Source organism: Larus michahellis, chromosome 15 (genome assembly GCF_964199755.1).
Source record: "Larus michahellis chromosome 15, bLarMic1.1, whole genome shotgun sequence".
Lineage (NCBI taxonomy): Eukaryota > Metazoa > Chordata > Aves > Charadriiformes > Laridae > Larus > Larus michahellis.
The window spans coordinates 9,710,686-9,736,818 of NC_133910.1; the positions used below are offsets into that span (position 1 = coordinate 9,710,686).

General features: G+C 43.6%; 1 protein-coding gene across 4 annotated transcripts in view; it reads right to left on the minus strand.

Moving 5' to 3' along the window:
* Window positions 1-596: 596 nt before the first annotated feature.
* The window catches only part of LHX2 (LIM homeobox 2), a 34,614-nt gene continuing 9,077 nt past the window's right edge, over window positions 597-26,133 (minus strand). Inside the window, exons 1-5 of one of the 4 annotated variants that reach the window (XM_074608855.1) lie at window positions 23,513-24,537; window positions 20,490-20,692; window positions 19,352-19,734; window positions 11,043-11,248; window positions 597-3,676 (exon numbers count right to left, since the gene is read on the minus strand). In XM_074608855.1, the coding sequence (XP_074464956.1) occupies window positions 3,389-3,676; window positions 11,043-11,248; window positions 19,352-19,734; window positions 20,490-20,692; window positions 23,513-23,740 (1,308 nt within the window). In that variant the 5' untranslated portion in view covers window positions 23,741-24,537 and the 3' untranslated portion in view covers window positions 597-3,388. Of the gene's footprint in view, window positions 3,677-8,919; window positions 9,406-11,042; window positions 11,249-19,351; window positions 19,735-20,489; window positions 20,696-23,512; window positions 24,538-26,133 lie in introns of those variants that run through there. The other 3 variants (XM_074608854.1, XM_074608858.1, XM_074608857.1) reach the window with 3 other exon arrangements.

Consider the following 26,133-nt stretch of genomic DNA (forward strand, 5'->3'; position numbering starts at 1 on the left):
TTAACAGCTAGGAGGAAAAGATAGTTTGGAAACCAAAATACCCTGCAGGCACTTTCTCCATCCATAAAGTATTTGATAAATTGACTTTTGCTTCCAGGGCAGGCACTCAGCTTCGTCATTGGTATAATGATCCTTAGTCTTCTCTTCCCCAACTTAGATAATTTGAATGAAAAATAAGTCTTATGAAATGTAGCAATTAATAATGTCAATAAATTTTAAGTTGTGATTACATATCACTTACAGTAATGCTATCCCTCTCTACTGTAGATCAAAATATATTTATTCAGCATTCTTAAGATCAAGTATCCTTTTTCTTTGCTTGACAAGAACAATCCAGCATGCTGTCGAGTCCCAAGGTGACTTGAAATTTTTTTTAATGCGTAATCCCTTTTTATATTCTGTGTTATGTATGAACTCAAAAGACAAAATATTTGCATTATTTTAAATAAACTAGGTAAAATGTATTTCAAAAAGTTTCTTGAGTCAAAAAGTAGCAAATCATTGTATGTATTTTCCATATTTGTATAGGTTTCATTATATTCTTATTCTAAGTTACTCTTAAGTCTCTTTCATATTTAAAAAATGAACTACACACCTATCATGCAAAATGTAAAGAAGTATGTTCAACTAGTTCAAATTAGATATACAGTAAAAATACACTTCCAAAGAAATATCATTTCCATTTTTGTTCATGTTTTAAACAGAATTTCAGACTAATACATCAAATGTGGAACTGTACAAGTATGTAGAGAAAGAAACATTAGGATTGCAGTAGTAAAAAAATGTACAGCATTCAAAACCAACAAGCTCTAAACAACCAAACAATACCACAGGATTGAAACAATCATGGGGACAACATAGGTCATTGGAGCCAGTGAGTGAATCCTAATGCACCTACATAAAGACCCTACATAGAATATTGTCTCTTATTTATATGCAAAATCCCTGATTTGATTAAACCAGACAATTTCTCTAATTGTCTCTTATAGGTTTTAGATAAGATTAACACGAGAGTATTCCCCTTCATAAATGTCAGTTATTTGAAAAGGCAATATTGAGAATTGATTTGAAAGGTATTCCCATCCACGTGGATTCAGGTAGTTAAAATACAGGATCACAAATAATAGCACTGCAATTTTAAAGAACCATTTGAATTGTTATCAGCTACATTTGCCGTAACACTTAAGAATTCACGATTCGGTTTTTTAAAACTGTTTACAGGTTACTACACCGGAGGGTTTAATTATGGTCTGTATCCATTTAGCAGTGGACCAACGTTGCCTTTTAAATTAAGAAAAGATCCAGCTAAGCATGTAAAAAAAATAAAATCTCCAAGGTAATTGACAACGAACAAAACATTACATACAGCAGAATCTCCGTGTCTGAATATCTTTGAAAGGCGGATATGTTCTCTTTTACAGTCCACTAACCAGCACGATTTCCCTATCAGACATTTATATTATGAGGAAAAATATCTTGGACAAACCTGTAAATTATTAATTCAACCCAAATTATCTTTTTTAATGTTTCATCATTGTGCATAAACTTAATGAGCTATGCTAGCCTATTGGTTTTAGTGACCAGAACATAATCCCTCTCACAGATCTTAGCTAGTTATGATTATTTTTAGGACTATCTTCCTTTTCAGATAACTCACCTGTGCGGCTTTTTAAGCTGAAGTGTAAAAAAGGTTAATAAATGACCTAATTATGTCAGCATTTCTATCCCACAGTCCTCATGCTCTGAGATCTTTCACTGATCTCGATAGGAATTTGGCCTGAACAAGAATGGCAAATTTTCAGCTGAGAAAGCTGAATAATTGTCGTGCTTTTAAAACGAAAACATTGTTACCAAAGAGTCTGGCCTACTAAATCATCTTCAGTGCAGTGAAAAGGGCAAAGAACATGAATCTTGGCACCTGTCTTGCTGTTTGTTTGGAATAAACTTTTAGCAATTTTGATTCAATGGGAATGACAGATTAGTTTTAGAGAGCTAGCCACATACAACCTAACATTCGACTGAAATGAACTGATTGTAACAGGTTTGAAAAAGAACCACCATATGCATCTTATGTACCACTCAAAATCTATAAAACTCCTGGGCAAACAGCATAGTGTAGAATCATTCTTACACATATTTAAACTTTGCTGAGGTATTTCTTTAATTACAGAAAAGCATCTTTAAAAACAACAGGAAAAAAACTCAAAATATGAGTTATATTCTGCACAGATATTCGGGGGAGAAGGAATTCAATTGTATTGAAAGCTCCAGAATCATTAAAGGAATAACCACTTTTATTAGTATCGATAATATCATAGTCTTCCTTGGCTTTTTATTCCTTCAAAGCATTACAAAAAATGTAAGGCTGTGACTTTATAAAACATAATTTTGCCTCAACTTTGCCCACCAGCGTTGTAAAATAACCTGAAGTACTTTGTCTTTTTCCTAGGGAAAATATCACCCGGTGCCCATCTCTGTAGCAGACCGATTGTGGCCACACGGCTGTCGGATACCCTGCTTGCCTCCTCCGTGAAACGGGACAAGCAAGACTGTTTTCATAAATGCTAGCTGAAGTCAAGTTTCCTTCACACAGCAAAATTAAGTATAGTTTTTCTGTTTGAATTTTAACAATATCTGATAACTTCTACCTGCAACTAACAGTTATTTATTTCTCTAAAATGAAGATACCTAGACTGTTGCACAAGCTGGATTTCTCACCCATATATACTTCAGGAACAGGAGGAATGTACACATCATATTCAGAGTTTATCCTAGGTCAGATACTGTATTTGAAGTGCAGTTTTCTAATCCTTTTAAATACAATCAGCCTATCTTGATTGTGACACTAATGTTAAATGTAACTGCAGCCATTACCAAGTAGTTTCCATAAGTGGTTTTATTACTGGTTAGATTTTACAAATTCTGGTACTCGAACAGACTTCGACCTTAAAATTCTAAAACAACAAAGCAACCAATGAAAGGCTTAGGACTATTCAAAGTAACAAACTCTTAACATTTTTGCCCTGGTCATAAATATACAGAGAGAAAAAGAGAGAAGTGGACATGGAATCCAAAGTATGTAGATAAAACAGTATATAAGGCACATGGCAGTCTTTGAAAATACAGAAGCTTTAGCCAACTTAAATTAATTGCTGTTTCCCTTGCTCAGTCCACAAAACTGTACAGTTACACAAATGTTGTGTTGCAATAGATCTTCCAAGTTATTCTTCAGTCCATACTCCATCATACCAGAACACTACATTTCCTTCTGTTTTTTAGGAGAGATCCTAATTGTGGTTAGTCAGTTGCTCAAAGCCTCTATTAAAATACACTTGGAATTTCAACTAAGAATAATTTCTTTTTTAAAGAAATTATTAAGAAAGAGTCATCAGAAAAGATTTGTAAGAGTTGTCTGTGAAGGACTTCGAGATTCATGAACCTCAAGACTTCCGGGCACTGACGTCAAGACAGATGTCACAGTAGGCATGGTAGGATTAGTCAAGTCCGTTAAAGTAGTGGGAGTGCTGGATGGACTCATGGAGGCATTGGATATTTCTGAGGCAGGACCTGATGGGGTCCCTGCTTGGAGTGTTGAGTCTGAAGTCTTATCCACCCCTGTGTTTTCTTGACGTAAGAGGTTCCGTCTGAATTTGGCTCGAGCATTTTGAAACCAAACCTGAAATAGTTTAATATAACAGGGTAGCATTTAAAGAGCTGCAGTGTTTAAAAAAGCAAAAACATACTCACAAATTCACCAGCGCTTGAATTGTGGAAGATGTTTTTACTGGTAACATGTTAGAAAAGTAGGCCCAGTCATGGGAAGTGTCATCTGCATGCCTGCAAAGCATTCCTCTTTCCCTCTTCTGCAATCCTGTATAAACAGCCTGCCTGGGACAGGAGTGGACCAAGGATGGAGGAGGGGAGTCTCTCTCTGCAGGCTACGCATAAAGATGCTTAGATATTTGGCAGCCTGCATGAATCCTCGATTGCCCTCAATCCCAGAAGTATTTTTCTGGATGAGGCAGACATCAAGCATCTGACGAACATAAAATAACGAGTTTCGGCACCCTCGTATCTCAAGTCCATCTCCCACTGTAAGCAGCAGGTGACACAGCCCACAGCACCCTGCCTTTCTGCGGGCCCCGAGAGCTCTCCCGGCAACTTTCCCATGTCCCAGCGTCAGCAGTGCTCTCGCCTTTCTAAAAGGAACGTCCCTCTTTCTTACTCTTCTCTTACTCTTCTTTCTCAAACGCTTCAGCTCCCTTCGCCTATGCCAGTCTCCTTTTTCAACTGATTTCAGTACTGGAATGATGTCAGGAAAAGAGGCCTGAATGGTATTAATGACCCGCATTGCATTAAAAACTCTCATTCCAGTAGAAATTATATTCAGATACAGAAATTTTTCCAAGATTGCTACTTCTTGCATTATTTGATTATTATCTATGAGTGAAGGACAAAAGCTACGACGACTTCTTTGTCAGTTAAATTTCAGTGTTTAGGTCCAAGTTAATAATGCTCTCCACTGTCTGCAGGATTTGTTTAAAGATAAAATATTTTTCTGACCTATTTGAAAACACATAAAATAAAATGTGTTTGTGAAACTTGCATGAAACCGAGGTACAGCATATTACTTTGACTAAATTTGAAAATGTCGTTCAACCTGATATCTGTTGATACCAAATATCTGCTGATGTCTGTTGATACCAGCTAATTTTACTGCTGCAAACGTGCTGAAATTTCACCGTGCTTATTTATCAGACGGCCTTCTGTCATTGTTACATTCTTTACAATGGACTCAATGCTGATCCTACTGTCCTCACGTTGACCTGCTGTAAGGAATAGGACTGAGTCTTTCCATTCCAGATGCAATGAGCCTCATCATCCCTGTATCTGTCGGAGAAAGGAGCTGAGTGAGTGAAAGGCTCTGCAGAGCCGTACAGTATCTCCATGGCATTTCTCCTCTGTGGCCTGTACAGGGAAATGGAGTGTGTGCAGCTCACGAGGCCGCAGCAGCCTGTACAGAAATTCTGACCTCTGCCTCTGAAACAGCATGGCCCCTGCCATAGGATCCGCTTTAAGCCAGACCACTAACAGAGGAGCGGTACGTAAATACCAGCAGTCCCGTAGGGCGCTCTCTTTGCACTCTCAGCTGCCAGCTGCAGTTAGAACTGATGAACAGGTCTCATCTCTTTTTCCTCTGACTGGTTTTCTTCTCATCTATGGATGGTCCAGCCCCAAATTCCCCCTGTTGAGCACTCTTATTTTTTCTCTGGAAAGCTTTCTCCCCCAGCCAAGGGTCTTTAAGGTGCACTCCCGCTCGCTCACTCTCTCCAGGGAATGCCACAACGAAATAATCCTCAGGCACAAATTCTAGCAGTAGCCACAGGAGCTGCAATCGTGGGCCGTGCATAAATCACATCCCTACAGATCCTTGTTTCTGAAAGCTCAGTATTTTAAAACAGTTTATGTTGGCATTCCCTTTGTTAAAATACTTAGTGTAAAGGCTGTTTATCAATTTCATTTAAAACAAGAGAACAAAAATCTTCTCCTAAACTAGCAGTGGTAAAAATACACACATGATTTTATAACATGGTCCATCAAAGTGGCAAACCTGTTAAAGGACAGCGATGTGGTCAAAACCAGGCAAAATCAAATTTGTTGGTTTTGCCTGACACACTCACAACCCATGTCCTCTCCTGTGACTGCTCATTCGGAGCCACGCAAGAAGGGAGGCAGAGATGTGTGTGTGCGTGGTTCTGAGCAAGGCAAGGAGCCCCCTGTGCAGGGGATGCATGTGGAGCAAATCAGTTTGTTCTGGTCATTCAAGTTGCAAATTCTCAATCACCAACTAGTTAGGAATAGCAAAAAACAGCATTTTGAACATTTATGGGATTTTTTACCTTTCAGTAAGAGATAATCTATATTTGTCCCACAAAGTAATTTGGTTTTGATTTTTTTAATATACCTTCTAGCAATTGTAAAAATGATAATACATATGAAGGTGAAAGGGATGTTTAGAAACTGCCACTGTTGATATGTATGTGTACCATGGCTACGTAATAATTAAAACAGAACAGACAAAACTACTAGTCCAGTTGCATGTACACATACTCCTGCATAATTTCACACTTATGTTCATTAAAAATATACATATTTATACATGCAGTAGCCGCAAGTATGAGTACCATTTCCATTCCTATTCACAAATCTATTTTGTTGCTTAAAGTGTGTAAAACTGTAGGAGGCACCGTAAATATTTTGTTCATTTACATTGTTCCTAAAAGTCCAACTGCTCCTTAACCTTAGTAGGGCGAGAGACTCTACAGTTTTGCTTCTGTTTGTGATTCGAAACATGGAGTACGTAAAGAAAAGTGAGCAAGATTATTGGTGTTTATATATTCCCCTTTATCTGCCATTAAATATGAAAACCTGTGCTCAAATGCCCTTACTGATGGCCATTCATGCTACTTTCAGGAGCCGCACATATAAGATGGTTCATTCTCTCTTTAATAGTTGTAATTCATGTTAAACATAGAAAAAATTCCATAATCTAGTAAGTATTATTCAAAAATAGAGATAATATGACTACTTTCGCTTTCTTCCTCACTGAGATATTGTCAAGGTTAATCAACTAGTGGTTATAAAGCTCTTTAAAATTGTCCAATAATAAATATTCATGTTATTACTGAAAAGGCATCTAAATATTTGTTAACTGAAATTCTGAAAATACCTTGTCTTATAATAGAAAGGGATAACATAACTATCACAATAGTGGTATTCTGCTATGCACTTAAGATATGAAGGTATTCAGCAAAGACTTCATGTTGAAGAGCAGGGAAAAAATTAAAACTATTCTTTTCTGAGTTGTAGGAACATAGGCGCGCTTCTCTACCACCCCATGTTGTTACTTATAGCTGTGCAAAGTAGCGTGTAAGAGCTGGCAATGGAGGGTTGCCCAGGCATGATGGCAGTAGCGCTGCATGCTCGCATTGGCAATTCAGGCCCTGCACCTGTAGCGATATTACAGTAAAGAAATAATATCCCAAACATACATAACTGAAAGAATTGTTCCAGAAGGACTTGTCTCACATCAATTACACAATTAGGAGTCTGGTCTCCAGTACTGAGGAATAAACTAAGTCACTGGGAAGTATTTAGTGTTTTTCTGTACAACTGTATCATTGTAAGGCTGAGCTATGTCAAATCAAAGGGGAAAATATGGACCATGACTCCCACTGAAAAATAAAAGCAGCTGCGAGACCCACCACTGATGCTCCCACATTCTGGTTAGCTGGGTTGGATGCCTGTAGCTGGACAACTCAACAGCTAGGCAGAAAAATATTTACTGCAGTTAAAATATTATACTATCTCTTCAGTGATAGGAATAAAATAACATCTCCATATGACTGGGTTGTACTGGAAATAAATACACTAAGTCTGTAAAGGATTCAGATACTGCAGTGCATGAGATCATCTAATCACCTTAGGTAACTTTATTTCCTTGTTTGTAACACCTCCGTTGTTGCGACTGTTATATATTAGTTGTATGAATAACTTGTGCTAGAAAACAATTTTTAAACACAATTTTGCTCATGCACACAGCTACCTGGAGACGTTTAGGTTTACTGAATTTTACTAACTAGTAAGTGAAGAAACAAAAATATAAAGGATGTTTCACAACAAAGCAAACTGTATACACTCATTGCACACACGTTACTCTGTTATGTCTAGTAAACACATAGTTAAAGGGGGACTAGGGGTATTTTACGAACGGAGGCTCGGTAAAGCGTCTGCAAATCTTCACCGAAAGGTAGCACAGGGTACCCATGCATGACTGTGAAAATTTTCATGCTTGTTGACTACTGGAAACACAATTAGCGAAGTCGAAATGCCTGCAGTAACCTTTGTAGGGTTTTCATAGCAACTTTACTGGGGAGTGATTCAAGAACGAGTAAGCCGTGTACAAGACACACACTGAAAAATAATGCTTTATGTTCCTGAACTGCTTTTGCCACAGATAATCATATTCCGGACTCCTGGGGAGAGAAGAGCTACATACCTAGAGCTAGCAAACCATGCCTTCTTAGGGCTGTCTACTTCCACCTTCCCTTTCTAAACTCACAAAAAGAAAGATCAATTCCCAAAAGAGGAATATTTATCCCAGTTAGTTAGCTCACAATTAGCCGGTCACTTTAATTATGAATGATAGCTTACAATAAAGGGCTTGTGTTCCCCAGCTGCAGCACAAGAAGTATACGAATTAAATTGCAAATATAAAGCTAAATTTGAATGAAAAGAAATAAAAATAACGGTTAAAAATATAAATCGGTTTACTGTGATTCTAATGTGGCTACTTACGGAAAATAGTCTGCATTACAAAGCCACTGAAGGAAATGTAATTTAGGAAGCAGTATGTTACATTTCCATGCCATTCCACTTCTGGACATGTGTAGCTGATGACTAATTATACATAAAGCAAAGAGAGAAGTCAGGTCTACCAAATCCAATATCACAGGTCATTAAAAACATGGTCAAATTCTCTGCTCATCTGCAAACAAAGCACCCTCATTAGACGTTATGTGGGACTGTCTATATAGAAAGGGCACTATAGCTGTTTCCTAAATCACTAGGAACTCTACTGCGTGTGTTTAGGAAGTACACTGGTTTCAGAACAAGAGAATCTGCTTCTCCTCATCTGCCGCCTTGTATTTCCTATTAAAATATATTCTGTTGACGATATATGATGAGCCACAGTCCTGCATCAGCTGAACTGTGATCTGAACATACAGAAAATACAACAGCTTACAAACGCGCCTAATAACAACATAGGGATTGCAGAAGATTTCTTCCTACTGGCAAGCGTGCACGTACATCTGGGAGTCCATGCGCCTTCGGTATGTAAGACAGAGTAATACTAATGATGCTTGTTTAGATCAATAGTGTCAGTGAATTACTTCGTGTTCGATAGATGACACAGATGGAATGCCAACCTTTCTGGCTCAAAAGAATTAACAAGTGACACTATCTCAGTAACCAACATCACGAAGAGTTTTCCCCATCAAAGAGCAACCCTGAAACTCATATAGGTGAACTTCAGTGTTTGAAAAATTGCCTCTCACCGGTTGGAGATAAGCCAATTAGGCACAAAGGTTCTACATTTAAAAAAAAAAGAAAGTTTGTTTTTTCATGGCCTAAATTAATTTTCAAACAAAAAGTCCCAGAGTATGGAGTAGAGAGTGCTCATAACAGACAGGAAAACTCAAGGGACACTAGACAAAGTATCAGCCCGAGCCATTTTCTTGAATTGCCTCCAACAGCATCATCCTCTGGGTGCAATCCTCACCACCGACTATTAACTTCCACCACTCTTCAGCTAAAGGAGCCCAGACATAAAGGAGTATTTAACTGTGAAAGTAAAAGAAGTGAAACACCAATTACCAAAATGATGAAAAAAAGTTTAATGGAATTGTAAGGGACTGACACAAAAAGGCGGAACTACTAAGCACCTTAAAACTGCAAGATGTGATATGTTTAAGATGGAAACACCAGCAATGAAGAAATTGAAAGAGGAACTGAAGTGTAACGGAGACGTGGAGCCCAGTTTTGGAGACAAGGAAATACATTCCGAAAAGGAAGAAACAGAGACAACAACTTGGAAAAAAGATGGAAGGAAAGACCCATTAGATGAAAAGAGAAGAGAAAGATGGAAGGCAAAGTTGGTGTGGAATCAGGAGAGAGAACAGAAAGATGATCAAGAGAAAGACACTTCCTAGACACTGATCTCATTTCTTAATACACTATGTGAAATTTCTCAGATAATTCAGGTGTGAGTGCACTGTAATGGACAGAATAGATATTACTGAAGTGTAAACTCTGAGGGTAAAATAACGGCGAAGTGTCAAAATAAGAATAGACAAATGCAGTAAATTATTTCGCCCATGTGCATGGATGAAGGAGAGCTGCTAGGAGAGACATTACATCAAGTGTTAGGATGTGCAATAGTTATATTGGAGGAATTTGTTCCACCACTGCAAATCAGCCTCGTAAAAACAAAAAAATCCAGCTATGGAGGACATAGCCAAGAGAAGTAATTACATATGGTTTTTCATTAGTAGTTTTTACTGGGAAGCCTTTATTCCTCCTTCTGTTAGGTATTAACACTGTAAGGTCCAAAATCTCTCTGGTGAATTCAGTTTTTCTCAATATTTTTTGTCTGCCGCCCTCCACTTGCCTATGAATTTGCGAGAGCTGCCCACAATGTGTTCCCAAGAGTCTCCCTCTAGCCCTACCTGTCTCTATGAAGGCCACAAAGCATTTTTCTACAATTAAGACCCATTTTAAAATTTCAGCAATAGATCCTTGAATGCCAGGATCTTATTTGGATAAGTGCCCGTTAAAATGGACTTCTTGAATCAGAACTGTGAATTAAAATGGAGCTGAATCAACTAATAGTCTCACCTTTGCTTCCCATTATAGTGTATGGGAAATGGAGTATATATCCTTGAAGCAAGCAAAATCCAGCTTTCAGAGAAAAAGAACTTTTAAAATGCAGTTTCCTTTCATTCTAAGTTACTAAACTATGAATAAAAATATCTTTGAAAAATTTAATTTATGTCCACTTCAATTATGAAAGAAATCCTCCTTGTTCTGATAAAATAAATCCAGACTGCTGATTAATTTCTTATAAATGTAAACATTCATAGTCATTTGTAAATTAAGAGCTCTCTATTTACACTGAACACACTAACTAAAATAATCCACTTTTTCTTACAGCAGGTTGGAAGCTAAAACATGCAGCAGAATTAACTAACTACAGGAAAACAAGCAGGGCCCCAAACCTTCAGAACTGTCGTTAAAAATTAGAACCCAAGTGATGTACTTTTGGGAAACTGAAAAGAAATAACTTTTCTCATACTTTCTAGGACTTAACTGAAGTCTCACAGAAGGTATGAAATGTTAAGAAAAGAAGATCAGCAAAATCTACGTCATTTCAAATATAAAATTGATATTTTATTTACTTTTCAAGACAAAAGACTTCTTACCTGAAGAACTCTTTTGGTCAGGCCAGTTTTCTGAGCTAGCTGTTTCAAGTCCTTGGCATCAGGATTGTGGTTAATAGCAAAGTATGACTTCATTGTCCGCAACTGGTGGTGTTTGAATGATGTCCTCATACGCTTTGTTTTTTGATTGCTGGGGTATTGCTGGTCTCTATCCAGGTGGTCGCCATCATTTTCATTGCAACTTAAAGCTTAAGGCAACAAGAGGAAAAGGCGTGTAAATCTATTGCTCCGTGACCAACATTGTTTGCAGTTCATCTGAGTGCAGCAATTAAAATAACATACCATGGCACGTATTGTACGAGTACAAATCCTACTTGCCTTCCCCTCCATTTCTGCATCTTCTATTTTTCCCTTACAATAACCAGCCTGCAAGGACCCTCACCTGCCTCTTTATGGCTTTTAAAATGTCAGGCCTGTTTCCTTTTTTCTTGCCTCCATCTCCACAGCCTCTCCTCCACTTTCTGCTTGTAGGACAGTAGCTGTCCTCAACTCTGTAAAGTGTTTTAATGTACTTTGTATCACTATAAATTGCATTGTAACGTACAAAGAAAGCGGTACAATACAGTCCACTTAAATCTCGATGGAACAGACCAGTTAAAATTATAATTATTTCCTCCATCAAACTAAACCCTGTAGAGTACAAGAGAGACCATTAAATGAAACACTATAAAAGAAATAAAGTTTGTGGGTACCAGACAGCAAATTATGACTATAATTTGAGCAGCTAAAGAAATAAAGCTGTTAATGCAATGTATCACTGGCATGCCAAAACAAAAAATATCTTTTTAATTATGTATATGTTTATGTTTCCTTTTTTAAAGAAGTATTTGCGAATACTGTTTTCAGTGATCAATTGTTATACCCTTTTGAAATCACGGAATGACACTGATTGATACATTTGCATAAATCAAACATAAAGCTTGTAAAAGAGGTCTATGAGCAAGGAACATTATAATAACTATCAAGTAGTATTAAATGTTGAATGCCAAGCAAAATAATCTCATAGACCAAAAGTAGTTTTTAATTTATTTGTGCATACAGTACACTATAGAAAAACTCTTAGAAAAAACGTTAAGGACCGAGCTTAAATCCACAAAAAATCAGAGGTATAACTGAAAATTAGTTCTGACAAACTGTCATTAATTTACTTTTTCTGTTCCAATATCTCAATTCCCTTTTAGCTTCCTATAAGTTTTATGTTAAAAGTAATGAAAAATCACTACTATCTCTGTTCTACGTGGCATGCAAAAAATGAGGGGAAAAAAAAGGATTTTAAAATGTGAATTATTGGTGAATTTCTTAACACATAAACAGATTTGTTTCAATTGTCCATTATTGCTGGTTCATTACAATTGAGTACATCTCATAGACATGAATATCTCTGTAGTCTTACTTTAAATTCGTACTATCCATGACGGGCTTTCAGCCCGATTGAAAACACAAATTCTGAAAGGCATGCGTTAAAAACAGTTTAAAAAAATATAAATAAAATGCACATAGACATAAGTAAAAATGCATCCAGATTCTATAAACAGCAGTTTTGCAGCACATACAGTAGCTGCTTTGCAAACTTTCCTTTTCAAAAACTTCCAAAAAGATATGGCACAACGTTGAGCAAGGCCTGCAAAAATTCAGCTGTAAGACAAAAAGCATGTGTTTAATAGACACATAGAAAGTGTCCGAAGCCTCAAACTTTTCTGTGTGTTTCTGTACTCCTATAATTTAAAAAACAGCTAAGAAAAATTGTATTGTATATATAAATGTGTATTTATGTGTGCGTGTGTGCATGCATGTACGTACATTTGTATAAATCCTTTCCAGACCTAAGTATCTCGTGCCAAATTCTAGCAATAAGAGGCATTTCTGCTTGTTTTCCTGTGGCATGGAAAGACTGGAAGCACCCGAATTTAAAAGGTTTAAGACGCTTAAAAGGAGATAGTAAAAATGCAGTATTAATGGAGCTGGATGGAATGTAGTAAAATCTTTTTTCTGGTTTAAGAACTGAGATCCAGTTGCCAAACAGGGGTCATCCCTTGTGCTCCAGTCCCCTTCATAGCTACAATTCCTGACATAAAGAATACTGGGATGAATAACTGAAAATATATTGCTCATAGCAAATTCTATCATGGAAATTTAAAACCAAGCAGCGCTTGGTTTGAAAATATACTCACAGAATTTTCGATATTAGTAATGGAAAAGATCTCTGTGTGTTATATTAAATGCTTTCAAACCCTCCCGGAAATAACAAGCCAGAGACTTAGGAGGAAATGCATCAAAATATCTGTCTGAAGACTGAGGTCTGTTCATGTTAATATGCAACAAAACAAAACCTTAGGGCTGCAAGTAGTTGGATTTTAACCTGTTCCCTAGACAATGAGACACATTCAGGATCCAAGGAAATAAAAGTGACACTAAATCCTGGCAGAATGGAATGAGGATATCAGCTTTTCATCAAGCCCTGATAGGACAATGAACAATTTACTCTTTGAATTTCTCATAATTTTACCTCCTCATCTGCCAAATAAATAAATTATTAAAATTGTACTAAATATGTTCCATTTGGGATTGGCAAACTATTGTCCTTCTCTATGAAGAAAGTTACAGAACAGATTTTGAAAGTGTACGAGGGTGTCTGCTGTTCATTGTCTTGCACAAGTGGTTTGGGTACCCCCAGGCATCACCCGATATGACATAAATATCCCTAGTTAGTGCCAGTTCCCCTCTTGTATTTGGTTGTGGTGCTTGGCACCACCTTCAAAAGTCTATTATATTAGTTCTAATATTATATGCATCTCTCAGAATCTGAAATGTCTATGGGCGTTGCAGGCACAGAGATACAGAATGGGCCAAGGGTGTAAGCATGTCTGGGTTTTAAGAGCTGAGGAGTTTCTGCAAAAAGCATCGAGGCGTAAGACTAACTCTGTACATGCTCCTCACGCAACCCTCTGTTTTTCAGACACTTCTTCCCTGTTCCTTCGTGGTGTCCCTGTGTATCTCCCAAAGGAAATGTTGAACTCTCCGTACGCAAGATTTCCATTCAATTGCAGTATCTAGGGCTCCTGCTGGGAGTTCAGAAACACAATTGGTAAAATTCCAGTCAAATAGAGGAATCTTAAATTAACCAATGTTTCATTCCTATTTTGTGATAAAACAAATTCTGAAGTGGTGCCAAGTCTCTTTTTTGACCCTAGAACATTTCTAAGGCCCTTGCGCCTTTCCCCCAGTCCCTGCATCCGGGCCATTGCCCTCCTGTCCTTCGGCTGGTCCCACCAGTGGCCAGCTCTTACAGCCTCTGCCATGAGCACCAGGACACAAACGTCCAGTTGGCCACAAGATGGTGATGTCCACGGAGAGCATCACTAGAAATGAAGATTAAAACATTATATTTTGATATTAGGGAGCAAAATATCCTCTGTAGAATAATGCACAATACCATCTCTAAAAACAGCAACATCAGTGTAAAGTAGGATGTGCTGTTATCTTTGTGACAAACACTACTTGAAGAGGAGCACTGTTTCAAACTCCAATCGCCAGATCCCCCCACATGTTGGGATCTGGGGCAAAGCACATGCTTAGTACTTAGTAGGTCGCTAAGTATATGGCACATGAAGAAGATGGGAAAGAGAAATTTCCTTTGGGGAAACTTTTGTTCTCGGTAGCTTGTGTTTGACATGTTAAATTACCCAAAAAGAAAGCAAACTAATCCCGATTCTGAAAGAATAATGAAACAAGAGACACATTTGGTGCATGCATCAGCTCTCCATATTCAGTGGCTCGGGAATATACACCCCTTTCCTTCTGTAATAAGAGAGCCAAGGGGGTGTTTTAACCTTCTGCTGCCTGGAGAGGGAACTTGTGATTAACTTGTGATTAGACTAGCCAGGGGTGCAGCCTTATTTGTTGCTTGGCAGGAGCGTGTAAAGGACTTTGTGGTACCCGCATCCTTGAAGGGGACAAAAGTGAGGGCCCTTTGAATGGTACTTGGGACAGGAACAGAGATAAAGTCTTTCTCCATGGTGGAAGGAGAAGACACTTGGAGAAGGCAGACACCTGAACTCATTACCACAACTGGGATTAAAAGGGGTGAAGCTGTGGCACTCAGAGCAGGCAAGGTACCCCTCGCTGCCCCTGAGGTGCCTGGCAGCACTGAAAGAAAGGAACCTCTGCCAAGCCTTCGGACAACAGCCACAAAAAGCACCGCCTCAACCTGGAGATTTCAAGAGGCGTTTGTAGGAAGAGGGAGATAAAGCCTGTGTTAAGGAGCGACTGTCTTCCAGGCTGAGCATCACCAGGCCACGAGAGAGGCGAGCTGGGATTAGAAACCCTCTTCCCTCCGCCGCCTCGGACAAAAGGGCTGCGTGTCCCGCTGCCTCCCGGGGCTGCCGGAGGGACGGGCCCCCCCCGCGGCCGCAGTGCCTCCGGGGGGAGAGAGCGGCCGGGCCGGGGCTGCGGCGGGCGGGAGAACAAAGGGTCCGGAGCGGGGCCGCGTCGGGCACCGGGCTGTGCGGGAGGAGCCAGCCGCGGAAGGTTTTTCCCCTCAATTAAGCCAATTGAATGGCGCTGAATAGCCGGTGCGAGTGCGCGGTAATTCCCTGAGCGCCGCGATTAACCCGGGCAGCCCCGGCCGAGCCGGGCTCCTCGCTGCCCGCCGGGCCGGGGGAAGGGGCTGGCGGCGGGGCCGGAGCGGGCTCCACTCCGCTCCCCGCGGGGGTCGCCCCGCCGTGCTCTTCCCGAGGGACCCCTCGGCCCGAGGGAGCGCCGCCGGGGCCCCGCTCGCCCTTTGGCGAGCGAGCAGTGCCGGCTCCCTGCCCCTGCTCCGACCCCGGCCCCGGGGAGGGGCCAGATGCACCGCGCCCAGGGGGGCCCGAAAGGTGCCCACGTCGGAAGAGGGGGAGGAGGAAGGAAGAGAAGCGGGAGGAGGGGGGAAAGGAGGGAACTCTGATTTTTCTTAGGAAATCGCTGCGAGACACCCGTTTTTAAGCTGCGACTCCCGTTCGCTCGCTCTGGAGTCATAGGAAAGCTCATTCTGAGCTTAGTCCCACGGGAAACGAGGAGAGAAATTCGCTCTTCAAAACTTTCCAGGCTTTGCCCATTTTCGTCAGGGAAAAAAAAAAAAATACCCCAAACTTCTGACAAAGCCCGTTCGGAGGGAGGGTCTCTCCAGAGGGCCCCGGCGCCTCCCCGAGCCGCGCCAGGGGTGGCCGGGACGGAGCGGCCGGTACCGGGGCGCGGGGCCGGCGCCCCCGCAGCACAAAAAGCCGCCCCACACGCCCCCCGGTCCACACCCACTGAGGGTCTGCATCGAGCGTAGATATTTAGTCACCGTCTTATTGTAACACTATGTGTCTTCCTGTTAGGAAAGGAAGGAAATATTTCTTAATATCTTCGCTGTTTGCACAGATTATGGGTATTTTATCAGCTCGTCGTGGCCCAAGTCTGTGCAGTACCTCTGTCGTTTTTCAGGATATTTTAGTGTCTTCCTATTAAAGACGGACTAGATACAAATGAATAAAATATAGCAGGCTGTGGGAGGTTTGGGGTCTAATTCACAAAGGGAGTATTCAGAATTCTTTACAGGTGCTTCTGTGTTCAGCAAGCTTCCAGCCATTGATTTACTGACCTAAAAAACCCCATCAAACTCCATTCCAACAAGTGAAAGAAGAAATTATGATCACAGGAACACACTTAAAAAAAAAAAAAAAGAAAAGAAAGAGAAAGAAATCTTTTTGAAGTTTCAGCATCCTTCTAAGCTATTTTCCACTTGTCAGGCTCTATCCACATCTAAAACCCATCATCCCCGAGCAAACGGAGACTCATTTTAGTAGGGGGAAAAAAAAAAAGTCAGTCCAATTCCTGTTGCAGATGAGTATTTCCTGCAATTTATGAAATAATTCCAGTCTCAACTCTGCCTAAGTTTACAGGTCCCCCCTTTCCCACCACCTCTGGGTGTAGATTTATTTACACAAAGTATTTTACACAAATTACCAGCAACAGATCCCCTCAGAGGACAATATTGTGCATTTCTAGGGCATTTCTGAGAAGGAAATTAGAAATTCTACTAAAAATAAAAAGAGAAACTATCATACTTTTAAACGGTTTCCCTTTAAAAGGCAGAAAATCGAAGACTTTGCAATAATTTGCTAGTTTGTGAAATTTTACATCAACGGCCAACCTGGTCTGATTTCCAAGATCAATGGCACTTACTGTCGTATGAATTAATCGATTATTGGTTTAGTAAATAGTTAATTGGATAAATAGTTTAAGCAAAGAAGCCAAAGGTTCCTCAAGGAAGATCTCTTAAGCTTCAGTTGCAGGCTCTAAACAAAAATTAAGAGAAAAAAATCGGAGGGCAATTGTTTTGCAAACGAATTTAAAAAAAATACAGTTAAAAACGGTTTATTTCGGAAGTCTGGGAGCAGTAAGACTTTCTCAGGCTGTGCTCCCGTCCAGGACAGATGCCGCTGGTTCGGTTTACAGGTCCTTTGAATCTGAACATCTGCCCTGCACAGGGAAACAGCGGAAGGACAATTAAAATCTAATCCCTCCGAAAACGAGACGTTTTTAAACGGGCAAGATGCATATTTTATGTGTGTTTTAAAGCTCAGCTGTTACTCGGGAGAACGCTACATACACCTTTCATCAACCTTCACCACTGGGACCACTACTGATTTTTGCACTATTTCCAAATTATTCAGCAATTAGTTAAACCAACAATAAGCTGGCAATTTTGCTCCCGAGGTGCGTTTGCCACTTAGAGATGCGCCTTTTCTCCCTGCCATTTTCAGTGCAAACCTCCCAATTTCGTCGCTGTTGTTACTCAGTCTTTAGGCGCAAAACACCCACAGCCGCATCCTCCCGGCGTGGTCACCTCCCCCGCAGCCGAAGCCCCAGATGCTGGGAGAACCCCAGCGCAGCCCGAGCCCCCCGCCCCCAGCACTGCGCTTCCTCTCGCCCCCCCCGGCCAGGGGGCCGGAGCACGGCACAGCCCGGAGCCGCGACTGCGGGCGCGCAGAGGTGCGGCTCCAAACAAACCGCAGCAAACTCGGCCTTTACCTATCGCCCTCTCCGGGAAAACAAAACAAAACAAAACAAAACTTTGAAGGCAAATCTACGCGCTGTGGGACATGCCTGAAGTTGGTAGGTTAAAAGAGAAAACATGCTGGAAACAGCGGAAAAGCGCAGACGAGGGTGAAGCAGCACAAGGAAAGAGGCAAAGCAGTTTCGTCGCCGGGGTGTGACGGGACGGCTGAGCGCTCAGCTCGGGGAATTCGGGTCTGAAGCAAACCTCCACCTTGAATTCTTCTAATAAAATCAAGATCTAAGAATTTTCTTTTCTCCAAACACTTTTTCCTGTTGCATTCAAGGAGCAGTGCTGGAAGACCTAGTGATCACAGGCGTCTCTGGTGGGACGAAGAAGAGCGAGGGGAAGGGGGGAAGCAGGGATGGCGGGGGGGGGGGGGTGGGGGGGAGGATTACAGACTGCTCGAATTCCCTTGCCTTTAAATTACAATGCTGGGGGGGTGGGGGTTAAACGAGGGAACATATCAGAAAGTTTGCAACCCGATGCAGAGAGACCGGGAGACACAGTTTCTGCAGGGACCGGTGGCTGCGGCCAGGTTTGCTCCCTCTCATCCCGCTGCTGGTCTCCGTTAAGAGGCAGGGCTGCGAGCCGGGGCAGCGGGGGTTTAGCGAGGGGATGCTGAGAGTTCCCCGACTCTTCTGAGTCACATCTGAGGAACGAAACTTCAGCCGAACTTGTCGCCGGACGAGCAGCCCCGAGGCTGCCTGCAGACACCTGCTGCCTGCAGCCCTGCCCGGGCTCCGTGGGCACCCCCGGCCCCCTCCCGTTGCAGGTCCTTAGGAAAGAGCCACTTTCTTACTCTCTCCCTCTCTCTTTCCTTTCAAAACCGCTGAGGTGCAAGAGCTCAGGACAAGGGCAGAATAATTCACCCATCAGCAGCCTTTGAGTGTAGCTACTAAAGAAAATTCACAGCTCTCTGAAGTGCTAACTTACAGTCTCTGGTTTCCAGATTTTATTTCAGGCTACACTCCCCCTTCTCCCCCTCCTTAACCAGATGACCTTGCTTCAAAACATTTTATTTCCAGCTGAAGTGAAAAATGCTAACATATTAGCTTCTGTAATTGCAGTTTGACAGCACTTGATCTCAATAATTATGCTGCAGCTAAACTATTATTAACGGTTTAAGCTAAAATAAACGGAAATCCCCCTTTGGAAGTGAACAGAAACAAACCCTTTGAATGGTTCTGGGGGGAAGATGGGGGTCTCTTACCTGCGTTGTAGGCTGCCAGATCTGCCCCAGGCCCTGGACTCTTCCTTTTTCTGGGTCTCCCCTTCTGGACAGTCCCCACACCGTTGTAATAAGGCAGTCCCAAAGTATTGGCAGAGCCCGCTCCCAATGCCGGGCCCTTCCCAGCGGCTACATCCGAGTGATTGAAATGCACCTGGTACTCCCCCTGGATGAGAGTCTCGAAATGGAGGCGGCAGTACACCAGATTGTCCTTCATGCCAAAGTGATCGCCGGTGGTCAGCATCTTGTTGCAAGTGGTGCAAGTGAAGCAGTTTAAGTGATATACCAAATCCCTGGCCCTCATGACCATCTCCGAGGCAGAAATCCCCAGGTGACATCTCGCACATCTCTGCACCGAAAACCTCCTGCAAACCAGAACGACCAGAGGAGACGGTGAGAGGAGCATCCCCCCCCGCCCTCCCCCCGCCTTCGTCGGGTCCGCCCGGGGGGCGGCAGAGGGAGAGGGGTTGCGGGGCCCGGGGCGGCCGCCTCGGCCGGGGCAGCGGCACAAAGCCGGGGCGCTTGCGGTGGCTTCACTGCCCGGGCGGGTGCCACGGGCCGGGAGCCTCCGTCCCGCTTCCCACCTCACAGCGCAGCTCCTGCCCCGCCGGGCACCCACCAGGAAAAGGCACCGGCCCCCGTCCCGCAAACTTCCCTGGGGCCGGAGAAGGCCCCGCCGCCGGGCGGGCTGACAGCGTGCCCCGGGCTCAGCCCCGTCCCTGCGCCCCCGCACAGGGACACGGGCGGGGAGGGCAAGCCCTGCCCAAGGGTGAGGGTGCCGCTCCCTGCCGTGCCCCGCGTGTTGAGGGCAGCAAACACGCTCAGCTCCCCTTGGCCATTGCTTTTCCCTTCGCAGCCCAAAAAGGCTGGGCAGGGGACGCCCGCTTGAAGTCCCCGCAAGCAGGCTGGTGGTGAGCTGTGCCCCCCTCCCGAGAATATGGGGCCCATCCCACCATGAGTCTCCTTCCACAGTGGGAGGTTTGCAGAGCCCACAGCCTGCCCCACGGGGACGGCGTGCCCACGGATCCCCTCCACAGCCTCGTCAGGACGGGGTTTGCTCAGCGTGCGGGGCGGTGAGCGGGTCCCCCCCTCCCGGGCTGGTGGCTGAGGGCAGCTGTACCTGTAGTAATCCTCCTTGCAGTAAATGCTGCCGTCCTTGCTGAAGCAGGTGAGCTCGGACTCCAGGTTGAGTTTACATTCACAGCACTTCAGGCAGCGCATGTGCCACTGTTTATCCACAGCCAGGAGGTAATAACGGTCGGAGATTTTCCCCCCGCAGCCGGCGCACAGGGCAGCCCGGTCACTGCTGATGGAAGGCATGGTCTGCTGGGGGAAAACAATTACAGACCGTTAGCGAGAGGGAGAAACTCTTGTGCGCTGCTGGGCTCCCCCCTCCCCCTGCCCGGCCGGGGCCGGGCTTCTCCTCTTCGTGCAGGGGCTTGGCAGGCGCGGAGCAGCGAGAGGAGCGGAGCGGGGGCTCCGAGCCCCGCGCCCCGACCTGCCGCCTGCGCCCGGGAAGGCGGGTCCCCAGGGCCCCGCCGCAACCCACCTCCCCAGGAGGAGCGGGCGGGGGGAGGGAGGGCGGGGAAGGAAGGCGAGACGAGAAGAAAAAGACCCTGGATTTTAGGGAAGGCGGCCGGATCAGACTCAGGAATTTTTTTTTTCTTTTGGGTGGACTTTCCAGTCCCAGAACAAGAAAAGATGCTGTTCAATAAACAGGCGCAATAATCACAGAGCAGGGCAAATCGCAGATAGTTAATTTTAAAATTTATTATTATGGATATACTGAGAGTGTCTGCATAGTTAATGCTCTGTGAGTGCGTGTATGTGGAGCGTGTCTGTGTGTGTATTTTCCTAGCTATAAAATTCCGAGTGAATTACGATCAAACCCCCTAGTAGTCACAGCGCTGCAGACACAGCGCTCTCTGCAAGCTGGTTCCAAACAACACGGATCCAAATCTGCTCTGACCCAAAGCACTGAAGGGATCAGTAAATAAAACCGCGGAGGAGATGAGCATCACTAAATCCGAGGTGAAAAACGTTTTATCAGGAAAACGAAATAGCGTGAAACGTGTAGGAAAGAAAGAGGGGAAAAAATAACAGAGCACTTTAGATTATGCTGGGATAAACTTGGAAGCAATAAAACTAAATGTAACCCCTATATAATTTAATAGTTTAGTGTCAAATCGCAATCCAATCGAAACCCTGCAAAAAAACAAATACATACATATTCTGTCAGCTTCTACCAAAAAGAAAGAGAGAAAAATATCGGAAACCGTTTAAGCACGCTTATTTATTTTAGCAGGCACCTTAAAACAGTGTTCAGGAGAGGAGGTTCAGACTGGTGCAGTTTATGGCAGAGCTTGCAGTGCGCTGCTGTCCACTTCGTTCCAAACTTACTATCATCCACTTTGCACAAAAGCACACTGCAGGTTTGTTCTTGTGCAAGAGAACCCAAAACATTTTTTACAGATATGACAAACACGCCGTTTGTTTCGATTCGGGGGGCGGGGGGGGGGAGTGTAAGAAGTTGTTCGTTTACTTTTACCTCCTCTAGAGCCTTAAGTCCTTGCGCTAAGCAAAAAGAAAAGACAGCTAATAGAGAAGAATGGAAAGAAAATGAAGCTATTTTTTCAGCATTTGTTCGACTGATTACTTTCATCCCGTACTTGCAGAGATCACAAAATCCCAACGCTATGAGCACTACTATTTGGACTACACCATTCCCACTATCAGAACTACACATAAATAAAATCATGGCACTACACTGATACGTTAGCCACACAAATCCACTGATAGCTTATTTCTTCAAGGCATTAACTGAACTCTGATTAGGAAACGTTTTATAACCCAAGTAGTTTCTTTTAAATCCATTTTAAATTAAATATGATTTTTCTGCTTTGCTTTTCCAGTAACAAAGATATTCCGAGATCCAGAAATGGTATTTAAGGATCCAGTATTCTATGCCACTATTTACTATATACACATGTGTATGCCTATACATTATATAAAGGTATCATGCCACAATATTTATTCCAGGAAAGATTATTTGATATTGTTTAATTGTACGGAGAAATATTAACTTTTCCAAAGAAAACCAAAACCGTTTAGATTAGGAATGACATTCCACCCTTATAGTAGAAAGGCTGTTTTTCAGCCAGTATTTCAGGATTAAATACTCTCACTGTCACGTTTAAGTAAATTTCTACATAGCATTAAGAGAAATAACACATACTGAGTAAGTTTTAAAAACTGAGAACAGATATCTTTCTTGCATATGCCCGTATCAGCTTAGAAGGCAGCACTTAACCAAAATACGGGATCATTTCACTTCAGAGTTATCATTTTTTAACAAAAAAGTAGTATACATAAAATGTTGAATGAATTAACACACTTCAGAAATCTCTTCTACTTTGCTAGCTTAACTCTGGTTAAAAGGATGCATCTTTTTATTATCTAAATGTATTACTATACAGTATTACGCATCAGCAGACAGAAGATAAAAAGTGGTAAAGTTATAAAAATTTGCATCTATCCGTCTCCCTGAAACATATCTTCTAGTTCTGTTTGCCATGTTCGCAAACCCAATGTTTATATATATTACAATTATTTTTTAAAAATAATAATTTAAAGGCACTTGAGTTTGGGGGTTTTGTTTATAAATGCTACAACGACTACCTCAGCGTAGACATCCTACCTGAAAAATAACACAGAACTGGATTATTTGGTGTTTGTGTTTCCATTCTGCAGACAAAAAATTCTCTGTGACAAAACGTTATCTGCATAAAAGCATACTTTGCCTCTTCCTAAAAACTTTGGAAGGCCGGACAGGCTGGGGGAAGGGAAGGAGTTCTTGGACGCTACCAAAAGGCTGGTCTATTTTTCTGTTTTCTCGCAAGAGCAGTACCGTTCATTTCACCCAAGCGTTACTATTACTATGCATATTATTAATAATTAACAGTTTCATGCCTTTCCCCACGGTTTTATTTAATCTTTTGGGGTGCCTTTATGCTTAATTTTCTTCCGATTTAGCATTTTGCATACGTTTCCCCCCGATCTGTTATTTTAAGGGAAAAGCTCTATCTTTGAGGGGTTTATTTTGTTTAGGGGCTTGAACGACTCTCCCATTGCTTCGCCTCCTACCGTTTCAGTCTCTCCCCTGTCTATAGCCGAGCTGATGGCCGGTGCTTCGCTTTTGGTTCTCCGATCCATCTCGTCGATGACCCCGTGCATCTCCGCGCCGGACAGACTGTGGAAAAGCATCGCTGAGGAAGCAGAGGAGGAGGCCCCGAGTTGCTGCTGTTGCTGACAGTTGTCGGGGTCCCTGCAGGAGCCCAGAACTTGCATTAACCGGAGCCCTCCCCCATGCATCTAGCACGGCCGCCCCGTCTCTCCTCGGGCTCCGGGCTGTTCACCCCGGCAAAGGTCTCCGGAGCGCAGCGCAGGCTCTGATCCGAGGCTTCAAGGGGATAGACGGGGTGCAGAAAAGGCGGGCGAAGGGGGTGAGGGAGAGGGGATAACTGGTGGTGTGAGCTTCGGGGCTTGGATCTAGTCTGTTGCGCGGCCCCGGCACATCCCTCTAGGAGGCTTCTTCAGTGCAGGGCTCATTGCCTCAGGTGCGGTCCCAGGCTTTACGCTCTGGCCCAGCTGGCAGAAGGCTGGGCAGGTTTATGGTTGGGAGGGATCAATAAATAATAGAAATATAAAAAATTAAGCCATCTTCGCTGAGAAATAAATTAAAAAAAATAATAATAACGACAAGCCCCCTACATCGTACTGAGCGAAATTTGGAGGAAAGCAAGGGCGAGGGAGGCTGCAGCAGGCGGAGAGCAGGCTAGCGCTGCCAGGAGGACGGGGCGGGCGCCCACCGTACGCACTCACAGTCCGGAGGGCTGGCAGCGGCGGCGGCTCAGGGGCAAAGTTTGCTCCTTCCCCGCTCCTCCCCCAGCCCGCTGGAGCTCATTGGGAAAAGAAAAAGCCAAGGGGAAGGAGGAAGAGTTGGATGGGCACCAGATGGGACGGGCACTCGGCGGCCCCCCTCTCTCCTCAAAGCGGCGGGGCCCGGGGCGGCTGCTCGGGGGGGGTCGGGGCGGGGGCGGGGGGGGAGCGCACGGCTGAGCCGGAGCCGCCGCCCGCCCCAGTGCCTGCGCACGGCGCGTCTGCAGCCCGGCCGCCGCGCGAGGCTCCGCGCCTTTTCTACAGCCCCTCTGACATCATGTCCTGCCCCGCCGCCATTGGCTGCCGCCGCGCCCGGGCCCGCCGGCATGTGCTCGGGGCCGGCAGGCGCGGAGGGGCGCGGGGCCGCACCGCACCGCACCGCACCGCACCGCACCGCACCGCACCGCACCGCACCGCACCGCACCGCACCGCACCGCGGCCGCGCAGCACGGCGCAGCACGGCCCGGCCCGGCCCCGCCCCGCCCCGGGCCTCGGCCTCCTCCCGGGCTCCCTGGCCTCGGGAGGGCCCGAGGCGGCCGCTGAAGGCCGGAGCGGGAGCAGGGCCCGCTCGGGGGTTTGCGTTTGCCGCCCAGTGACAGTGGGTGACGTGCCTGGCCCCGCAGCAGCAAAGAGGCTGTCGGGGAGAATGCCTCCAGCGCGGGGAAGGAGAGGGTCAAAAGTTTGTTTACACGCGCAGATCACGATACCCCAACATTTATTACTGATTGAATGCAGCCAATGACACGCATTGTGAAAAATATTCACCGTTAGAACACAATCATTTGTGTCACTGTGGCTGGCAAAGCCTTCAGCTGAGCAAGGTCTCTCTCTGCTTTTAGTTCCAAGTAGACACCAAGAAAACCAGGCCAGGAAGGTCTCCGAACTTGAGGAGAAGCTTCAGGAAGGCTCCAGAAAAGAAAAAGATACCCAGGGACACTGTTCATGGTGTCTAAATATTTACCCAGAAGGTGGGTAGTAAGGAAGGACTAAATAGTATTAAAGATGTCAAATATCACACTTCTAATTATATTAGAAAAGGTAGCACGATGGAAAGTAAATCTGAATGCACATCTGAGATCACGAGACTCGCTGCCTAATCCATGACTGCAAATTATTACATCACTTAGCGTATTACTATTAGGTGTTGCTTTCTGATATGACGATTTGCCTCTTACAGGTGTAATGCAGTTAATACTATCTTTGCTAAAATTGTAATTACTCTGTTTATAGTCAAAGTTTGCTGGGTTTATGTGTTCCATTCTTAAAATAATTTAGGCTTTTTGTCATCTTTCTGTTGGGATTGCTGTGAGTAGTTAAATACATTTGCATGTCACAGAGGAGAACAAAGTGCCTCTTGTAGAAATGCATATGAAATAGCCACAAGACCCCTGAAGAAACCATACAGAATGCAAGCTAATTTGGCATCTCTGGGAACTATCCAAAGACTGTCCTAAAATCAGACCTTGGAAACAATAGAAGTTCATGTTTTAATTCTGATTAGATTTCTGCAATAGAGTTAGTGGAGCTGTATAGTATTTAGCTTGATAAAATGTTTCCCTTCCTGCGTTAAATTCCAAGACATTTCAAATACTGTCTGTGACGGGAGATTTGCCTCCAATAAGAGCGATGTGGAATATTGCTCACCAGACACTACGTACACCATGTTGGAACACCATTGCATTGTGTTGTGCTGTACTTCAGCAATTTGCTGTATATTTCCTTATCTACAGCTGCATACCGTACTATCCTTAGATGTTTTAATACCTGTTTAATTCCCTATCACATAACTGATTACATACATTTTGCAGTTAAGAAAGGTCACGGAT